Genomic DNA, 17,165 nt, shown 5'->3' with positions numbered 1-17,165 from the left:
GGAAAAAGACAAAAAATATTAAAACCTAAACTAAATTAAAAATCAAAACCTAAAATATAAAAATAAAATTTGGTTCAAAAACTAATACTATACAAAAACCTTGAAATAATTAGCAAAATTCAGAAATTGCTAGTAAGTTTCACAAATAATTACAAACAAACAGCCAGAAACACATTGAATAAAATTTTTAAGCAGAAAATCCGAAATAGCATTTTCTTTTGTATCTTTTTATTTACAACTTCAAAAAACAAAACAAAACAAAACAACTTTTTTACAGTGTAATAAATAACATTGAGTAAATTATGAATAAATGTAACTTTTGCATGAACTGTTCCTACAATACACATACAGTGTATGAATATACATAATTTAACACTGTCTCTGAAGAATATATCTGTCTGCCAGACATTTCTTGTATATTTGATATAATTCTTCAGATGTAAAATCTGCAGCCGTTTCTTGCTCTGGTTACAGTCCGTGTTTCACATCCATCAGAAAACACTGAAGAAGAGCGATACCGAAGGGAGCGTGCGGATCACACACACGACTAGCTGAAGGATGTACAGAATGGCAGATGAAAAATGGATGATATATAAATGTCACGTTCCTTATTGAAACACTGACGCACGTCCTTAAGTGAGAGAATCACGCAGTACAGCCAGAGAACATCAATGCCTTGAAAGAAATGTTAAAAACGGCATTCAAGCCAGTGTACGTCACTCTTAGAAGAAAAGGTTCCAAAATGAACCTTTTGAGGTTCCTGGAGATTGCAACTGTGGAGGAACCTTAATGGTTCATTTTTGAAACTTTTTGAAAAGGTTCTAATTGGAACCTTCACTTAAAGGTGCATTAATGACCCTCATCGGTTCCTTTTTGAACACATAAATAAATAAATAAATAAACAACAATCGACATCATGCATTTATATACATATACATTCATTTAATCAAAAAAACTTCCCATTGTTTTCAATGAATGTCAGGGTGTCTCTCAACTTTGAAGCATATTCAGTGTTGAAGATGAAGTGTAGAGCTGTGTTCACATCGTCAACTTCACAGACCTTCCATCATTACTTCTGAAAGAGACTCTGCATACAAGGCACGTCCCTTTATAAACAGCACAGGGTTGGGTGTATGTGGTTCCTAAACAAGGAGAAAATAATGAAAAAACAAAACAATATTTAGTAGTTAAAGTGAAATTTATTTATTTATTTTCATTAAGAGTCAGTAATAAATCTTTGACTTTTTTTTGAACCTGTCACAATGTAACAGAGGCTTTGAAAAGAAAGATGAGGCAGTGTAAACTACATTATTAATATAATAAAGATAATAGAGAGGGTGGCAAGTGGTCATTAAAAACTAAATTATGAGTGTTTTGGTTGCAAGAATCCCTTACTCACATCAGTGAGAAAAACTGAATTATAAATATAACAAATTGTAATCAAAAGTATATGACCCCATTAAAGGGATATTTTGTCGCCCTGATGTTGTTCCAAACCTGTATAACGTTTTTCTTCTGCAGAACACAAAATAAGATATTAAGAATATTAAAGAATGTCCATATGATGAAAATCACTGGGGTCCAAAACAACATGATTTTCAGTGACATTCTTGAAAATTATTTCTTTCACAGAACAAAAGAAAGTCATACAAGTTTGAAACAACATAAAGGTGAGAACATGATGACAGAATTTACATTTTTGTTTGAATATTCCCTTTATTCATTCTTGCTGCTGTTGAATAACCCCATAAACAAATGTTTAGAAGAAATCATAACCAGGAGAAGGGGTTGAAAAAGAAAAAATGATAGTTTTAAATATTATGGATACAAATGCACTCACCTCACTGATGACATAGAGAGATCTCAGCCTCTCCTTTAATAGAAGCGGAAACAGCAGGACAGCAGCAACCACTGAGACCTTTCATTTAAAATTTGTTAAATTGAATATGGCACACTGTGTCTCTGATCATTGTGATTCTTAGCATTACTGTTCATGCAAATCAGTTATTTATTACCTTTGTGTGCCAAATCAACGCAGATTTGTTTTTCTTCATCCAACTCAGTAACAGTATCTACCCCAACTGCTCTTCTTTGATCGTTGATCACTGTTTGTGCCACCAGACTCTGTGTCACTTACCCCTACTGATACAAATCTTGGCCAGATAGATCTACAGAATAAATAAACAAATGAATAAATGATAAAAAAAAAAAAAATCTCACAGGGTAAAAGAAATGTAAGTATTGAAGTGTCACTTTATTTTAGAAAACCTACAATGTAAAAAAAAATTCCGTAAAATTTACGCTAAAAAAACGGCAGCTGTGGTTGCCGGAATTCTACCGTAAAATATACAGTAGCAACGTTTTAGGTTTTACGTTTTTGACATAAATTTACAGTTAAATACCGTAATTTCATCAACTGATATAATGTTAATATACCAACCTATTGAAGTACCGATATCTGTTTTGTACCTTTGTATTACACTGATAACCGCCAAATGCAGGCCGTGATGAGAGTCACATGATGAACCAAAGCCCATCACAAGCAGCTTTTAAATAATAACATATATAGAAGGTGCACAGTGTCGTTCACACAAGCACTAAACACCATCATGGTGAGACTCATTAAACTGAAATATGCAATAAACATTAATTTAACAACATTAGATGTAACATACAACCATAATAAACATAACTGGTAAGAAAAAACGAAGATGAAACCTAGTTATTTCAAAGAAAAAACATCAAATTCAAACAAAATTTGAAATGCAATGCAGGGAATTCTGGGAACATCAATTTACGGTTTTTCCCTGTAAATTTTACATTCTTTTTCACTTCCAAAAGCGGTATTTCACCGTAAAATTGTCTGAAATGTCTATTACAGTTTTTTTACAGTATATATTAGGGGAACTTACCGTTAACCATTTAACAGGTTTTTTACCGTAGCTTTTTCACAGTTTTTTACTGTTAAAATCACAGTCATTTTTTACAGTGTACCTCTACAATGGTTGCCATATTTTTGATGGACTCCTGGTAAAATTATCTGCTTTCTTACTCTTACTTTGCTGAACCTGCAACAAATTTCATTTATTTCTTCAACATTAATCAAAGGTGATCTTTCTTTTTTTTAAATTTGTTTTTAAGCACATCCTCTGCCAGTCTTTTCTCTCAAGAACTGGTATTTGGTAACAAGGGCTGAATATACCTGTTGCATACCTGAAAATAGAGAAAAACATTTTTACCTTCATCATTCTCTAAAATTATAAACTTACTGCAATGTGGAAATTACCATATATATGCGCACATCTAATCAAACAGACCTTGAATTATGTTTGATCTTGTTTGCTTTGTCCTGTCAAAGAAAAAATCTCTGGTCTCAAGTCTTTTTTAAAAATGTTATTTCTACAATATGTTGTCTTGAGATTGATCCAGGTGAAATATCAAATAAAAAAGTTTGCAGAAAGGTGCATGTTAGTATAAAACAGCTCAATGATTTGCAAAGATCACAATATAGTTCGGCTAAACATGTGGACACCTGACCTGACCATCACACCTAACTGAGCATCCCATTAAAAATGTGAATGCAATGAAAGTTGCTTTGTAATAACAACCAAATGCATAAATTTGAGAAAATGTTAAAGTCACTAAGTTCTTCCCATTAAATAATTAGGCTATAATAGGCTAGTTAATAATAATTAGTAAAGGTGCCCAGTGCCTACATATTTTTATTTTATTGTGGTCTTGTAATCTTATGAATTTAACTTAATCCTTCATTTTTGGGAATATTTAAGGTTTTTAAGAAGGTTCATTAAAGTGTCTCCATCAATTTCAGTTTCTGTTAAAACAATAGGAGTCATAAAATTATAGTTATAAAGTTAGAGTTATAAAGTATATACAAACCGTATTATTTTAATTCAACATACTACCTTGAAAGGGACAACGGTGTCTCTTTTGAGAATTGATGATAATAGCGCCCTGCTGTCGTCCAGGTTCAGTTCTTCATGATTTAAGCAGCGGCACGTGACCAAGCGATCGTACTGCAGCTATATTTTAACAGGGTTGTGATCAAGAGTGGCAAGAACACTGAAATATGATTGCCGCCCCCCACTGGATCCCCCAACATCATTGGGCTAGAGGACTGTCATTCTGACGATGCCTGTATGCTATTGGATCAGAGCGCTGTCAATGCTGCCTCTGATTGTTGCATGCAAAGTTTGCATTTGGATTTGGATCCCTCAACAATGCCATTAGATCAATGGGTTCTGTCCGTGTTTTGGCAAGGTAAGGCTTTTTTTTTTTTTTTGCTGTGCAAGTTCAAAGGCCAATTTAAAATATCGGTAGGCTACATAAAAAGTGAAGTCAGTATTTTGTTTAGGCAGTATTTGTGGCAGTCGAGAAATCATGTTTCATGTGAAACTGGTCTAAAAGGTGTGCGTTTTTGCGCCAATGCATTGTTAAAGGTTCAGTGTGTCGTGTAATATTTACATATAAAACTTTTACAGCCAATTAAAATCAATACAATTAAGATCAATACATATTTTAATAAACCGCTTTGTCAAATTTAACGCATCCTGACGGAAGTGTCGAAATGCTGAAAAAATTCTCTTCCAGAAAAAAAATAAAATCATTAATTCGCTTCCAACAGCTCTTAAAGGGAACAGCGTCATATAGAGGGCAGAGCGTCGCGTTATTTAAAGGGGAAGTTCACGCGTCAACGAGCAATAAAAGAATTACTAGCTGCATTCCGATTACTTTTATGTCACTGATCAGGCTTTTATAGGCCTATGTAGTTTGGGGTAACAAAAGGTTTTATAGGTTTGACTGAAATAATAATGCAATAACAACAAAACAATTGAACAAAAAAACAGATAAAATCAAAAAGTAGCCATTGATAATATCTAAACATGTATCAGGCATCCAGTGGCTAATGGTATCACAGATAACAAACTGTGCAAAATGTTTTATCTTAACAGTCAATTTACAAATAGGCCTAATGCGTTCAGATTTGAGGAACTCACAATGTGCTGAATTTCCACAAATTAGTGTCGTTACTATGACAACCAATTTAAATTTGACAAGAAACTGATGTCTGAAAAATAAATTATATATATATATATATATATATATATATATATACCTATAGCCTATAGGCCTACAAATATAATTTGTAAATGTATCAATGTTGTTATTTAAGATTTGAGTGTTTACATAATCAGTTTTATGTTATTTTGTATGTAATATTAATTATCTTGTTTGGGTGTGGAAGTAGGTGCTAATAGGGTGTCAAAATGGCTAGAAACGGCCCTGCCCAACCTGTCTAAAAGGTGTTTAATTCGCTTTTGTCACTTATGTTCTGAGCTGAATTAGTGGGCTATCTGAGATTTGAAGGTTGAATGTGGTGTGGGGAAAATTTAAAGGATGTACGACTGTAAAATATTAAGATAGCCTATTGAACAAAGTCTATTTTTAGAAGTAAGAATTTCACTTCACCCTCTCAATTTAACACAGAATAGATTCTTGTTCATTTATGAACATAAAACTTAACTTTGTGATTTTTAATTTGTGTTCTAAAAATTGACAACAACAGGGTGCACTAAAGGTTATTGTGCAATTTAGAGACGCAAACTCCTCACTTTTAGGAGACAACTGACCTGTTTACATCTCTGTATGTGAGGTGGGCATGGGTACAGACGAAACATTGAATCAACTCAAGGCCTAAACATTTTGATTAAACTGTCCACAACTGCATCTGATATCACAGTTAGTAACTGAATAATTCATTAATACTGAGTATGTGAATTAGTAATTTACCAATGTAACAAGCAAATGGTGTTCTAACTGTACTCAGTCTAGTCTTTACACTGCATCTTCATGAAAGAACCTTAAAATATGCTATAGGTTCCAATATGAACCTTTTACCACAACAAAGGTTCTAAAAATAACTGCCAAATAACCAGTGGATCATTATAGAACCTTTAAGTTCAACTTTGAACCTTTTTAACAGCTAGAAGTTCGTATTTGCACTTTAAAGTTCTTTTTTGAACTCTAAAGGTTCAATCTCTTCTAAGAGTGTGGGAGTGAAAAACAGATATTGAAAACGTCTGCGTCAATGCCAGCAAATGAGATGCAGGTCAGATACTAAACCTCAAGGTTTTCCTGACCAAGACATAGAAATACAATATCAGACTCATACTTGCAAACTAAACTAAACTAACTTTCAAGTTGGTGCAAGCAATGGCAGTCACGTTCACACTGAATTTAAATGCGGGCTAAAACAGGTTTTTCTGCTTCACGTGTGACACAGATCTGTTGTTTGCTCATTTACACTCACATTTGAGCGTAAACGCTGGAGACACTGCTGTGATGTTACAGGTACACTGTGGCCTAAATTACAAAATAATGACTGGAAATTAGATCTGGAAACTCAGACTGAAAATTCAAAATACAGATCTGGTTTAGATCAGGTCGGTATAAAACAATCACATTTTGCTGTTCAATCTGATTCTCACAAAAACACATTAATGAAAATTAATACATTAAAAACTAAATTTTAATAAAAAGAAAATTTGATAAAAAGAAAAAAGCGAAACTAGTTTTAAGGACCAGTTGCAAGTTTTTATTACTTCAATAAATATTACCTTTATTTTTTAATAATTTTTAAAATATTTTTATTTAACCTTCATCTTGTGATCAAATAATTTTAACACAGAGATGATTTTATTTCCCCCCACAAATGCTAGTTATTGTTATCAAATTGGAATAAAACTTACCAACTTTACTCACACGGGTTTAACAACAATTCAATTCTTTTCTTTTTATCAACTTGTTTTCTTTCAATTAACATGTTTTATATTTATTTTTGTGACTGATTGGTTATAGGCCTCATTAATCTGAGCTTATGCATATCAGTTTTTTAGTGAATGTTGCCTAAATTATACACAAATAATGCTTTTTCACTCAAAACCTTAGGTGCATAAGCTCAAATCAACGAGGCCTACAGTTTAAATAATATAATTTTTTCCACATTGTTTTTTTTTTTTTTGAAGTTTTCATAAAAATGTGCAAGCAAATAATGTCATCATGCAAACAAAGTAAATACATTTAAAAATGTATGCAAAATGCATAAATAAATGAGTATCACACTTAAAAATGAGAAATGTTGACTTAGCAACTAACTGATTTTTTTAAAGCTGGACTGCTAAAATTACTGAAAATGAAATAAAAATGAATTAAAGTTAAATATAAATGTTTTGGGGAGGGAGCTAATACAAAACGACAATACTAAGCATATAAGAAAAATGATTAAAACCTACTGAAAATATCAAATAAAAGGTAATTGAAAATATTAATACACGCTAAAAATTACTTTAAATCATTTTTTTTCAAAAATTGCATGTAAATTTCACAAATAATTGCAGTGAAAAAGCAAGCAGAAAGACTGAAATAGTATTATTTTCTTAAAATGTACTTCCAATAATCTTTGCTTTATTTACAGCTTTGAAAAAATATCTTGATTCAATCTTTTTATCAACTTGTTTTGTTCTTATAAGTGATTGATCGTAGGCCTTCATTGTTCTGAACTTATGGCACTTCTGTTTCTGAGTGAAAATTGACTTCAGTGTGAACAGTCAGGTTAAAATTAATTTGATATTTATGGCAACTCAACTTAAAAATTAATTTCGCCTTTGGCATGAAGATGAAAGTCATTTAACACGGAGAGACGACTCTAGGACCACAAACACTCAATATTTGAAACACTTTACAACAGAAAGCGTAGTGAAGCATCGCCTCAGGCTCTCAGAGCCTCAGAAAAAATACAGACAGCCTCGGGGTTCAGCACAAAGAGCAACATTATTGTTCATGCTAGAATGAAAACGACCATATTTAAAAGGTCACGTGAACATGCAAACAAAAATTGGAAGAAATCAGAATTGACTTTCAGTGTGAATGAAGCCTGAGATGCCGCTTCGCTTCTGGACTTTAATTGAGACGGTCCACTTCAATATTTGACAAGCTGCTCTGGTGTTTTCTGTGTAGATGCTGTCAAAACAAGCTCTCAAAGCACTTGACAGGGGTTTTTAATATGAGAGCAGAACTGAATTATTGGAGATCTTGTCATTGTGTCTAGTTTGGACTTTTTCTCACAAATTAGCTGTAGCAGCTGAAATGTTTTACCTATATTGTCCATTCCTGGTTGAAGCAAACATCCTTAAAGTATCTGTCTGTTATTATGAGATTAAATACATTTACATTTATTCATTTAGCAGATGCTTTTATCCAAAGCGATTTACAATTGAGGAATACAATAAACGATTCATCATAAAGAGGCAAAAAATGCAGGAAGATAGAAACATATATATAATATATAATTATACTATTATATATTATTATAGTTATTAATAATTATATATAATATAGGAACAACTGCTTCATATATACTGCTGTAGTTTGGGATCAGTAAGATTTTTAATGTTTTTTAAATACCGGTAAGTCTTTTCTGCTCATCAGGGTTGCATTAATGTGATCAAAAATATGGGGGGAAAACAGTGAAACATTATTATAGTTTAAAATAGCTGTTTTCATGTGAATATATGTTAAAATGTAATTTATTTCTGTGATCAAAGTTGAATTTTCAGCATCATTACTCCAGTCTTCAGAAATCATTCTAATATACTGATTTGCTGCTCAATATTTATTATTATTATCTATGGTGAAAACAGTTGTGCTGCACAATATTTTTGTAAAAACCGTGATATATTTTATTTTTCAGGATTATTTGATGAACAGAAAGTTTAACAAAAACAAACAAACAACAAAAAGCAACATTTATTTGAAATATAAATCTTTTGTAACAAAGTCCTTACCTGTTATTTTAGTGTCTTTGAGATAACATTAACATTTTGTTTTGGTTTTAATTTTGATATTTTCCATTTTCATTTTAATTTCAGTTAAAATTTAGTGTTTTTGTCATTTTTAGTATTTTTACGTCTATATATATATTTTTTATTTAAATTTTTAATTTTAGTTTCAGTTATTTTAGTACATCAAGTTTAACTGAATTAAAATGAGAAATGTAGCTGATTTAAAAAAAAAAAAGGGTTTTATATTTTATTTGTAAAAAAATTGTCCTTGATGAATAAAATTAAAAACATATATATTATAAAAATCTATATTATGATTATTTTATAAGTATTTTTTATAAGTATTTTTTTATTTTATTTACCACTTATTTTATTTTTATTCACTTTAAATAAATTCTGTTCTTTTTAACATATAATTCATCAAAGAATCCAGAAAAAAGTATCACAGGTTCCAAAAATAAATAAATTAAGCAGCACAACTGCTTCTAACATTGATAATAATCAGAAATGTTTCTTGAATAGCAAATCATCGTATTAGGAATGATTTCTGAAGGATCATTTGACACTGAACACTGGAGTGATGATGCTGAAAATTCAGCTTTGATCATAGAAATAAATTACATTTGAATATATATTCACATAGAAAACCATTATTTTAAATGGTAATAATATTCCACAATATTACTGTTTTTTTTCCTGTATTTTTATCAAATAAATGCAGCCTTGAGTTTTTCAAAATGTTACTGATCCCAAACTTTTGAACGGCAGTGTATACTGGATATTGCAATTTATTTAAGACAAAATTTCAGTGCAAAAACTGACATACTGTGTCTAGTTTGGACTGTTTTTCCACAAATTAGCTGTAGCAGCTGAAAAGTTTTACCTATATTGTCCATTCCTGGTTGAAGCAAACATCCATATGGTATCTGTCTTGTTATCATGAGATTAAATTTAGGAACATCTGCTCCAAATATACTGGATATTGTGATGTGTTGAAGACAAAATCAGTGCAAAAACTGACACACTTTGTTCAGTCTGTAATTCATTCGGTTTGCACATGTAAACACAGAAATGACACGATATAATAGTCATGATAGTGACTTATAAATCCATCAAATAATTGCTATTTTCAGTCAAAATCCTGTACAGGCAATAGAAATGAGAAGAAACACTGACGTGCCGCAGCGACTGCTGTTTTTGCATAACAATCTCTCCAGACCGCCTCAAGCCCTGCATGAAATTTTCATTGGCATTTGCTGAATAACAAACCCTTGTGTAAAAAGAGGCTCGAGTTGTTGTTTCCTTCACTGAGTCACACATCAGAAAACTGAAGGAAAATAGCAAGGGGGAAGGGGATTCATTTTTGGCTTTACACACTTTCCCTGTAGTCGTTTTGTCTTCTCCCATGACCGCTCTCATGGCGCTTCTTATTAGCCGACGTGGGTGGACAAACGCCACCAACATTTAAAGGGAGTTTACAATATTGCACAGCCACTGTGACCTGCAGGCTGTAGGTTATATACTGTACATTTTGTGCTTTGACTGCATATGCCTTTTAGATAATGTACACAAACTCCAAAAAAACATTTTTCCCAGCATTGCTAATTAAATCTAAAAAGTAATTGGTTTGCCTGCCAGGACTGTCAATATAAATGTTACAAAAAAATTTTCTTAATATAATTTAACCAGTGCAAAAAAAGTGCAAAGATCTGCAGAATCGATAGATGAGTACACCGGTAAGAATGTGTCCATAAAACACAATGAAACAGATTGTCCCTTTCATCACAAGTGAGGAAAAGCCTTGATATAAATGTGAACGGTCACAACATCTTTAAAGACAAGTGTCACTTTTATATTCACACACAGAAATCATTCATGGATCTCTGAATGTATTAAACAGATGATACAGAAGTAAAAGACGGTTGTATTTATGTTTCCGATGCATGATATGTATGAGAATATGGTGCGAATCTCACAAAAAACCCAACATTTAAAAGAAAAAAAATATTTTGCATTGGAAATATAAACCTGGTTTGAAGGATCATTAAAATTTGTTTCACTGTGAAATATATATATAATTTGCTTAATTGTCCGGCAAAATGTCACAATGCAAAATAAAATTAATAAATAAATAAAAACAAATAATAATAACTAGGCTTCATTTTCTTTATGCAAAATCTAAATAAAATATACATTTATAAATATGATGTATAGATAATTTATTAAATTATTTTTTTTCCACATTAATGAGAAATATAGAATTATTATTATTATTTTAGTGTTTTTTTCTTTTCTTTTTTTGCAAAATGAAAATGGAAATGGGGGAAAACTGGTTTAATTGTCCAGCAAAATGTCACAATGCCAAAGAAAAAATACTATTATAAATATAAAATAATATTTAATTAAAAATATAAAAGCAAATTTTCTTTCTTTTGAATTTTGAAGTGCAATCATATTTTTTTTGTGAGATTCACCCTAATATCTCTCAGATAAAATGATTTCTCCCAAACTAAAAAAAAAAATTAAGAAAAATCCATATTTCAGAACTGTGTGAAGGTCGTCCTTTTCTCATGAACCTCCAAATAGTCTGGTTCAAAATGAAGCTTGGCTTTCAGTTCCCAGTATTCGCTTCTGTTGGGCTCTATGTAGACGGTGGTTGGCGTCGAGCAGTATACCATGGTCTGCTGTACCCTTTCCGGATTCAAGTATTGATGTCTCACATCAAAGTCTGGCGCGCAGTGAGCTGATGCATGTGTGCCATGCTTACATGCTAAATTACCCCTGTAAGAGGCCTGCTGGTCCCTAGCCAAGATATCTCGGTAAAAGTAATTGTCGTCCAAGAGAGGAGAATGTCTGTTGAGGGCGTCTGGAGTGCCAGCGCTAAACTCGGAGCTTATCGCGTTGCTCCTGACGTCTTCATCCGAATTATTGGATGCCAGAACTCTATTGAGTTCTTCGAAGTCTCTGTAATTCTCGATTGCATTTCTTTCACTATAGGGGCCGTTTTTCGCAGCGCTTTCTGTTGAGGGTGGGATGTATTCGTAGACGTGGCCCACCGATGTTCTAGACTTTGCCCTGTCGGTGTAGATTGCATTGAAGGAGCTTGCATTGGCGGTTACCGAAGCCAGGCGTTCAGACTTTTTACGCCGCTTCATTATGACAACAAACAATCCAGCGGCGACGAAAACAGATAATATAAAAAGTAGCAACAAAGCGAGAATAAGAACAGAAAGGGGGACTGTGGGATACTGCGTGTCATAATCCAAGGCTGTTTCTAAAGTGATGGTACTACCAGGAAAGGATTCCTCCGAGGGCGGCATGACGGAAGATTGCGCATTTGAGCTTTCCGGGCAGAGATCAGATGCGCGAACGTATCGCATATCCTCGCCTGAGAGACTCAGCGGAGATTCGCAAATGACGCTGTTCACCACGGTACCGGTGCTGAGCTGCTCCAACCAGTTTTTCATCTCCATCGCGAGACACGAGCAATCCCAAGGGTTCTCGAAGAGATCGATCTGCACCAGCGCCGTTAGGTCTTCGAGAATGCCGCCGACCGGAAGAGTTCGTAAATGGTTGCTGCGCAGATTCAATCGAGCCAGGCTTAATCCGTCAAAGACGCCCAGTGGTAGAGTCTTGAGGAGGTTGTTGTTGAGAAACAGCAATTGAAGATTGGGCGCATGTTGAAAGGCACCAACTGCGATCTCTCGAATAACGTTATACTCCAAATACAAAAACTGCAAGCTTTGTAAACCGTAAAACATATCCTCGGTGAGACGCTCGATTAAGTTGCCGTTTAAGTAAAGCCTTCTTAAGTGTATAAGTTGGCCGAATGTCTTATCGTGAATGACGGCTATGCGGTTGTTGCCTAAGTGGAGCAAATCCAATCCGGTTGCGCCATTGAAGTCGGAACTGCACACCGAAGAGATGTAGTTTCCGGTTAGGTACATTTTTTTGGGGTTGTACGGCTTGGGATAAAGATCCGAGATGCTTTCGATTTTCCGCTCTTGGCAGTTGACGTTCAACCCGAGGTCTGAAATTTGGAGATTGCATGTGCATGCATTGGGACAGTCTAGAGGAACCGGAGATTTGGTTTGGTAGGCCAACATTGGACCATAATTCTGCGGCTTGCTTGAAGACGAGCGCGAAGTGGGTTTAATGCGAAGTTTTCCTGATAAACGGCTGCTTTTTGTGGCGCGCAAGATGGTTGAAGATGCAAAACCCGCTGTGAATGTCGCTGACGTGGTTTTGTAGAGGATCTCGCTGCTGTGAGCCGGTTCTGCGCGCATTTCGTATTCGGCGATGGCTCTGCGGGGACACAGTTCTTGCTTTGAGATTTCGTCGAGGTCTCGTCCATGCAATCGAAAGGGAGTCTCGCAAACCACATCTCCGACCAAAGCAGTGTAAGATATGCTTTCAAGCCAGGCTTTTAGCGCAATTAATTCGCAAGAACAATTCCATGGGTTTTCTTCGAGCTGTAACTCCACAATGTGACTCAGGTGCTCCAGAAGGCCGATATAGGGAAGCACTTTGAGTTGATTGCCTCTCAGGTCGAGATGAGTTAAAGGAACATACTGAAAGATGTTGTTTGGCAGAGCGGATAGTAAATTGTCATTGAGGATGAGCACCTCTAAGTGACGTAAAACGCTCAGGGCTTTCGGTTCAATGTGGCTAATATAATTATAGTCAATCTGTAGGTACTCCAGGCTTTCAAGTCCGAGGAATGTGTCGTCCTTTAGTGCCTCAATTTTGTTATTGTTTAGGTGCAATCGCTTTAATCCCTGGAGTCCATTAAAAGCGCCACCTTCGATTTCTGATATATCGTTGTTGCCTAGATGTAAAATGGTGAGTCCTTCATACTGAACGAAATCGTTGAGCGAGACTTTCTTTAACAGATTCCCTGTGAGCAGAAGATGATAAGCAGTGAAGTGTAAAGGTGTTACCTCAGACAGATTGTTAATTCCTCTGTTTTCACAGCTGGCTGTAAAAATCCCGTCTCTTTCTTCGCAGACGCACAGGCCTGTACATATATCCCCATAAATGTCGAACATCTCAATTAAGGTGAAAAACGTGGCGAAAGACAGTATGTCCAATATCCACATATGCATGTTCATGGCGATGGATGGTGGTTGAGTAGATATTGTGTGCTGTCATCTGAAAAGAGAAAAATGCAATGTTAATTCATGAATAATATCAATTCAGCATATAAAACCAATGCTAAATGCACATAATAAATATTATAAGCATGCATAATATCAAAATTATACAACTGTTTAAAAGAGACAAGTCAATTCTTGCTAATTAATTTGGACAGATGCATTGCTAAAATTATTTTCTTACTGCTCGTTTTCCAGTACAAATATCATTCTTAAATGAAGATACATTTACTTGAGAAGCAAAGTGACTCACGGTATTAAGTCTTGTTTTCTTAAAAATGCATCAAAATTAAGTGTTTCCTGCCTAAAACAAGAAGAAATCTGGCAATTGTGTAAGGAAAATAAATTAAGATTATTTTTCTTGTCCAAAAGCAGATTTTTTCCTTGTCTTGTCAAAACAAGACTTAATATATTAAGTCATTTTGCTTCTCATGTGTATGTATCTCGATTTAATTTTTAAAAAATATATTTGTACTGGAAAACACGACAGAAATACCAAGTAAGAAAATCATTTTTTGCTGTTTGTCAACATGGACAGGTTGTCACACAATATGCCTTAAGAAAATATGACTCTAAAAGCACTGGAATTCAATAAATATTTAGTAACCAGTTAGCTTATGTCATCTTAAGACTTGTTGCATATTGTTAGGTGTGTGCAGTTCATTTAAATGCATTTCAGTGTTTGATTTTAGGAACATTTTTCTTTAGTTTCTTTACAAAAAGCGGTGTTGCCACTCGATGCACAGTGTAAACTCTGGGCCCTGATGCAGAACCAGCTGAGAGACACTGTACTGAACAGCATCTAGATTTGTCTATCTCAAATTGTGGAAGACACACAGTGGGTTCAAATATAACTGTAGGCTAACTGCTGCCAGCTGTACATATACTAAAGCCAAAACAAGCAATATGCATGATGACATCTGTGTTGCATGAGACAAAAGCCACTGCTTCAGTGCTACTGTTCTGACTCAGTAATATCAGACGTTATAAGGGGAGTAGACCGTCCACTTGTATTTCACTGAATAGAAAGAAATTGCAACACTCAGTATGGTGGCTTTAGTCCCGCCTTACAGGTAAAAGAGTCAATATTTTAATAGAAGCATTGCCTATTTATGTAGGCCTATGTTTGGATATGCACATAGTGAACTAATGGTGTATTCAAGTCATGTCAACCCGATCTCATTAAAGTGCGTATCAATAGCACGAGTTTATGTTTCGATTTGGCGAATTGTTTATACGCAAAAAATTGACTTTGGCGTGCATATGATACATCACAATGTCGAAATTATATGTGATAAACTCTGGATTTTCCGATTTGGGGGTGTTGGTGATAAAACACGGTTGATGCAATGGATGCAGTGTATGTAGCGACAGTTTAAAAAAAAAAAACAATCACAATAAAACTAGCAAAGTTGCATGTACAATGCAAAAATATGATTATTGCAGCTAAAATTACAATGCAAGTAGAGGTAAAATTCCTTGCTGTATTTTTGTAAAAAAAAATTGTAATCATCTTGCTCAAGACGAAGTGATTTGAATGCACTTAACATCATATACGGCTTCGCGACACGTAAATACGAACTTCGCAGAAGGACTTGAACACATAGCTAAGTTTTGACACTAATTACTAATTGCGCCATCTTGCGACTAAAATGGTAAGTACGATAATTAGTAAAATCGCCTTCATCTGTCAAGCAAAGCGATCGATAGATGCAAAAACAAACAAACAAACACGCAAACAAACAAAAAACATCGGTTGGAAAATGGACATGCATAGAGTTGGATTAGAAAGAACTCTTTAGTCCAAAATAATTAACTTAATATCCTGCTAAAAAAAACAAACAAACAATAGAAACCATCACAGAAATTCCAATGGTTTCCATTAAAATACCATTATAAACCATTAGCTTTTTCCAGTAAAACATTACAAAATTCCTTTTTGTAGTATGTTTTGGGTATTTTTCCAAAAGGATTTAACATCCCACCAATAGAATCCATCACATTCCAGTAGACACCATTATAGTTCCCATTATAACCATTAAAACCATTACATTTTCTATTGTGTTTTGGGCAGGGTTCTATTGTTTTTATTTCAGCAGGGTATTTATTTCATATTGTTGCTAAGCCGGTTCATTTCTACAGCAACTGACTATTTTACTTAACAAGTAAAATAATAAAATAACCTAGACTCAGATCAATATTTCATGTCCATGTATTTATTTTTAAAACTGACAAGTAACCGTGTAAGCGTGTTAATACACAGCCAGCGGGTCGTTGTCACAAAATAAACCTCTTCATGATGACATACAGTCCTGTCGGGGTTTTATTTTGCGATAATTAACTAATGACGGTGCATTACCGCATTCTTGAATTGTAGCCACTATGCATTCGCATCAGAGTAAATCTACAATACCGAGACTGATACGAGCTGGAAAAAAAGTTGCACGACGTTGAACGCCTGCTCTCTCTCGCACATGCGAATGACAGATTCACTTGCTTGCTTGTGAATTTCAGTTGCATATTTTCCTGTTCGAGGGTTATTATTTCACAGCAAGACATCACGCTATGGCATTGATTGACTCACTCTAATCTCTAATAGCGCCGAGTTTGCCAATAACTTCTCCATCGCCTCGTATTGCAATCGATCGATGTCAAATAATAAGTAAAGACTATTCCAAAACAGTCAATGCAAATGTTGTTGATCTTACCCGCGTGCACCGCAGAGAAAAACGCGCATCTCATCTGGAAAGATGTTACTGTTGCTGTATTTACATTTTAATTCGGTTCCCGGATCCCAGTGAACGGTGATGCTCGTCAGGCAACCATTTCTCTGACTAACATGACGATGACTCGGAAATCGCAACAGCTACATCCCACAAACGTGGGAGGGGGAGGAACAAAACACTGGCATATGATGATGATGATGATGATGAATGAATTAAAATGAATCACATTTATTAAATCAAACACTGTTATACAAGGGTCAGAGAGAGAAATGACCACTGCAGTGGCCTTAAAAGTATTTGGACACTTGAGTCATAGGCTACCTATGGATGTCATTGCATTAGATCAGGGCTTTCCAGACCCAGGGACCTCATATGCAAATTGTGCTATCATTAAAATATTATTAAATTACATATTTGAGTTGATGTTC

General features: G+C 34.4%; 1 protein-coding gene and 1 long non-coding RNA gene across 2 annotated transcripts; both read right to left on the bottom strand.

The window, feature by feature from the left end:
• Positions 1-404: 404 nt before the first annotated feature.
• Positions 405-4,802, bottom strand: LOC131547320 (uncharacterized). Its single transcript, XR_009272902.1, has 3 exons — positions 2,016-4,802; positions 1,841-1,918; positions 405-1,142 (listed from the first exon to the last, which is right to left on the bottom strand). It is a non-coding gene; the product is annotated as an uncharacterized LOC131547320 (long non-coding RNA).
• Positions 4,803-9,645: 4,843 nt separating this feature from the next.
• slitrk5b (SLIT and NTRK-like family, member 5b) lies at positions 9,646-16,868 on the bottom strand. The gene is made up of 2 exons (XM_058787213.1): positions 16,720-16,868; positions 9,646-14,009 (listed from the first exon to the last, which is right to left on the bottom strand). Exon 2 carries the CDS (start codon positions 13,967-13,969, stop codon positions 11,399-11,401), a length of 2,571 nt encoding a protein of 856 aa, XP_058643196.1. The 5' UTR covers positions 13,970-14,009; positions 16,720-16,868; the 3' UTR covers positions 9,646-11,398.
• Positions 16,869-17,165: the final 297 nt, after the last annotated feature.

This window comes from Onychostoma macrolepis, chromosome 09 (assembly GCF_012432095.1).
Source record: "Onychostoma macrolepis isolate SWU-2019 chromosome 09, ASM1243209v1, whole genome shotgun sequence".
NCBI lineage: Eukaryota > Metazoa > Chordata > Actinopteri > Cypriniformes > Cyprinidae > Onychostoma > Onychostoma macrolepis.
Note: the sequence above shows the minus strand (reverse complement) of the source record. Positions and strands in the feature narration are given on the sequence as shown.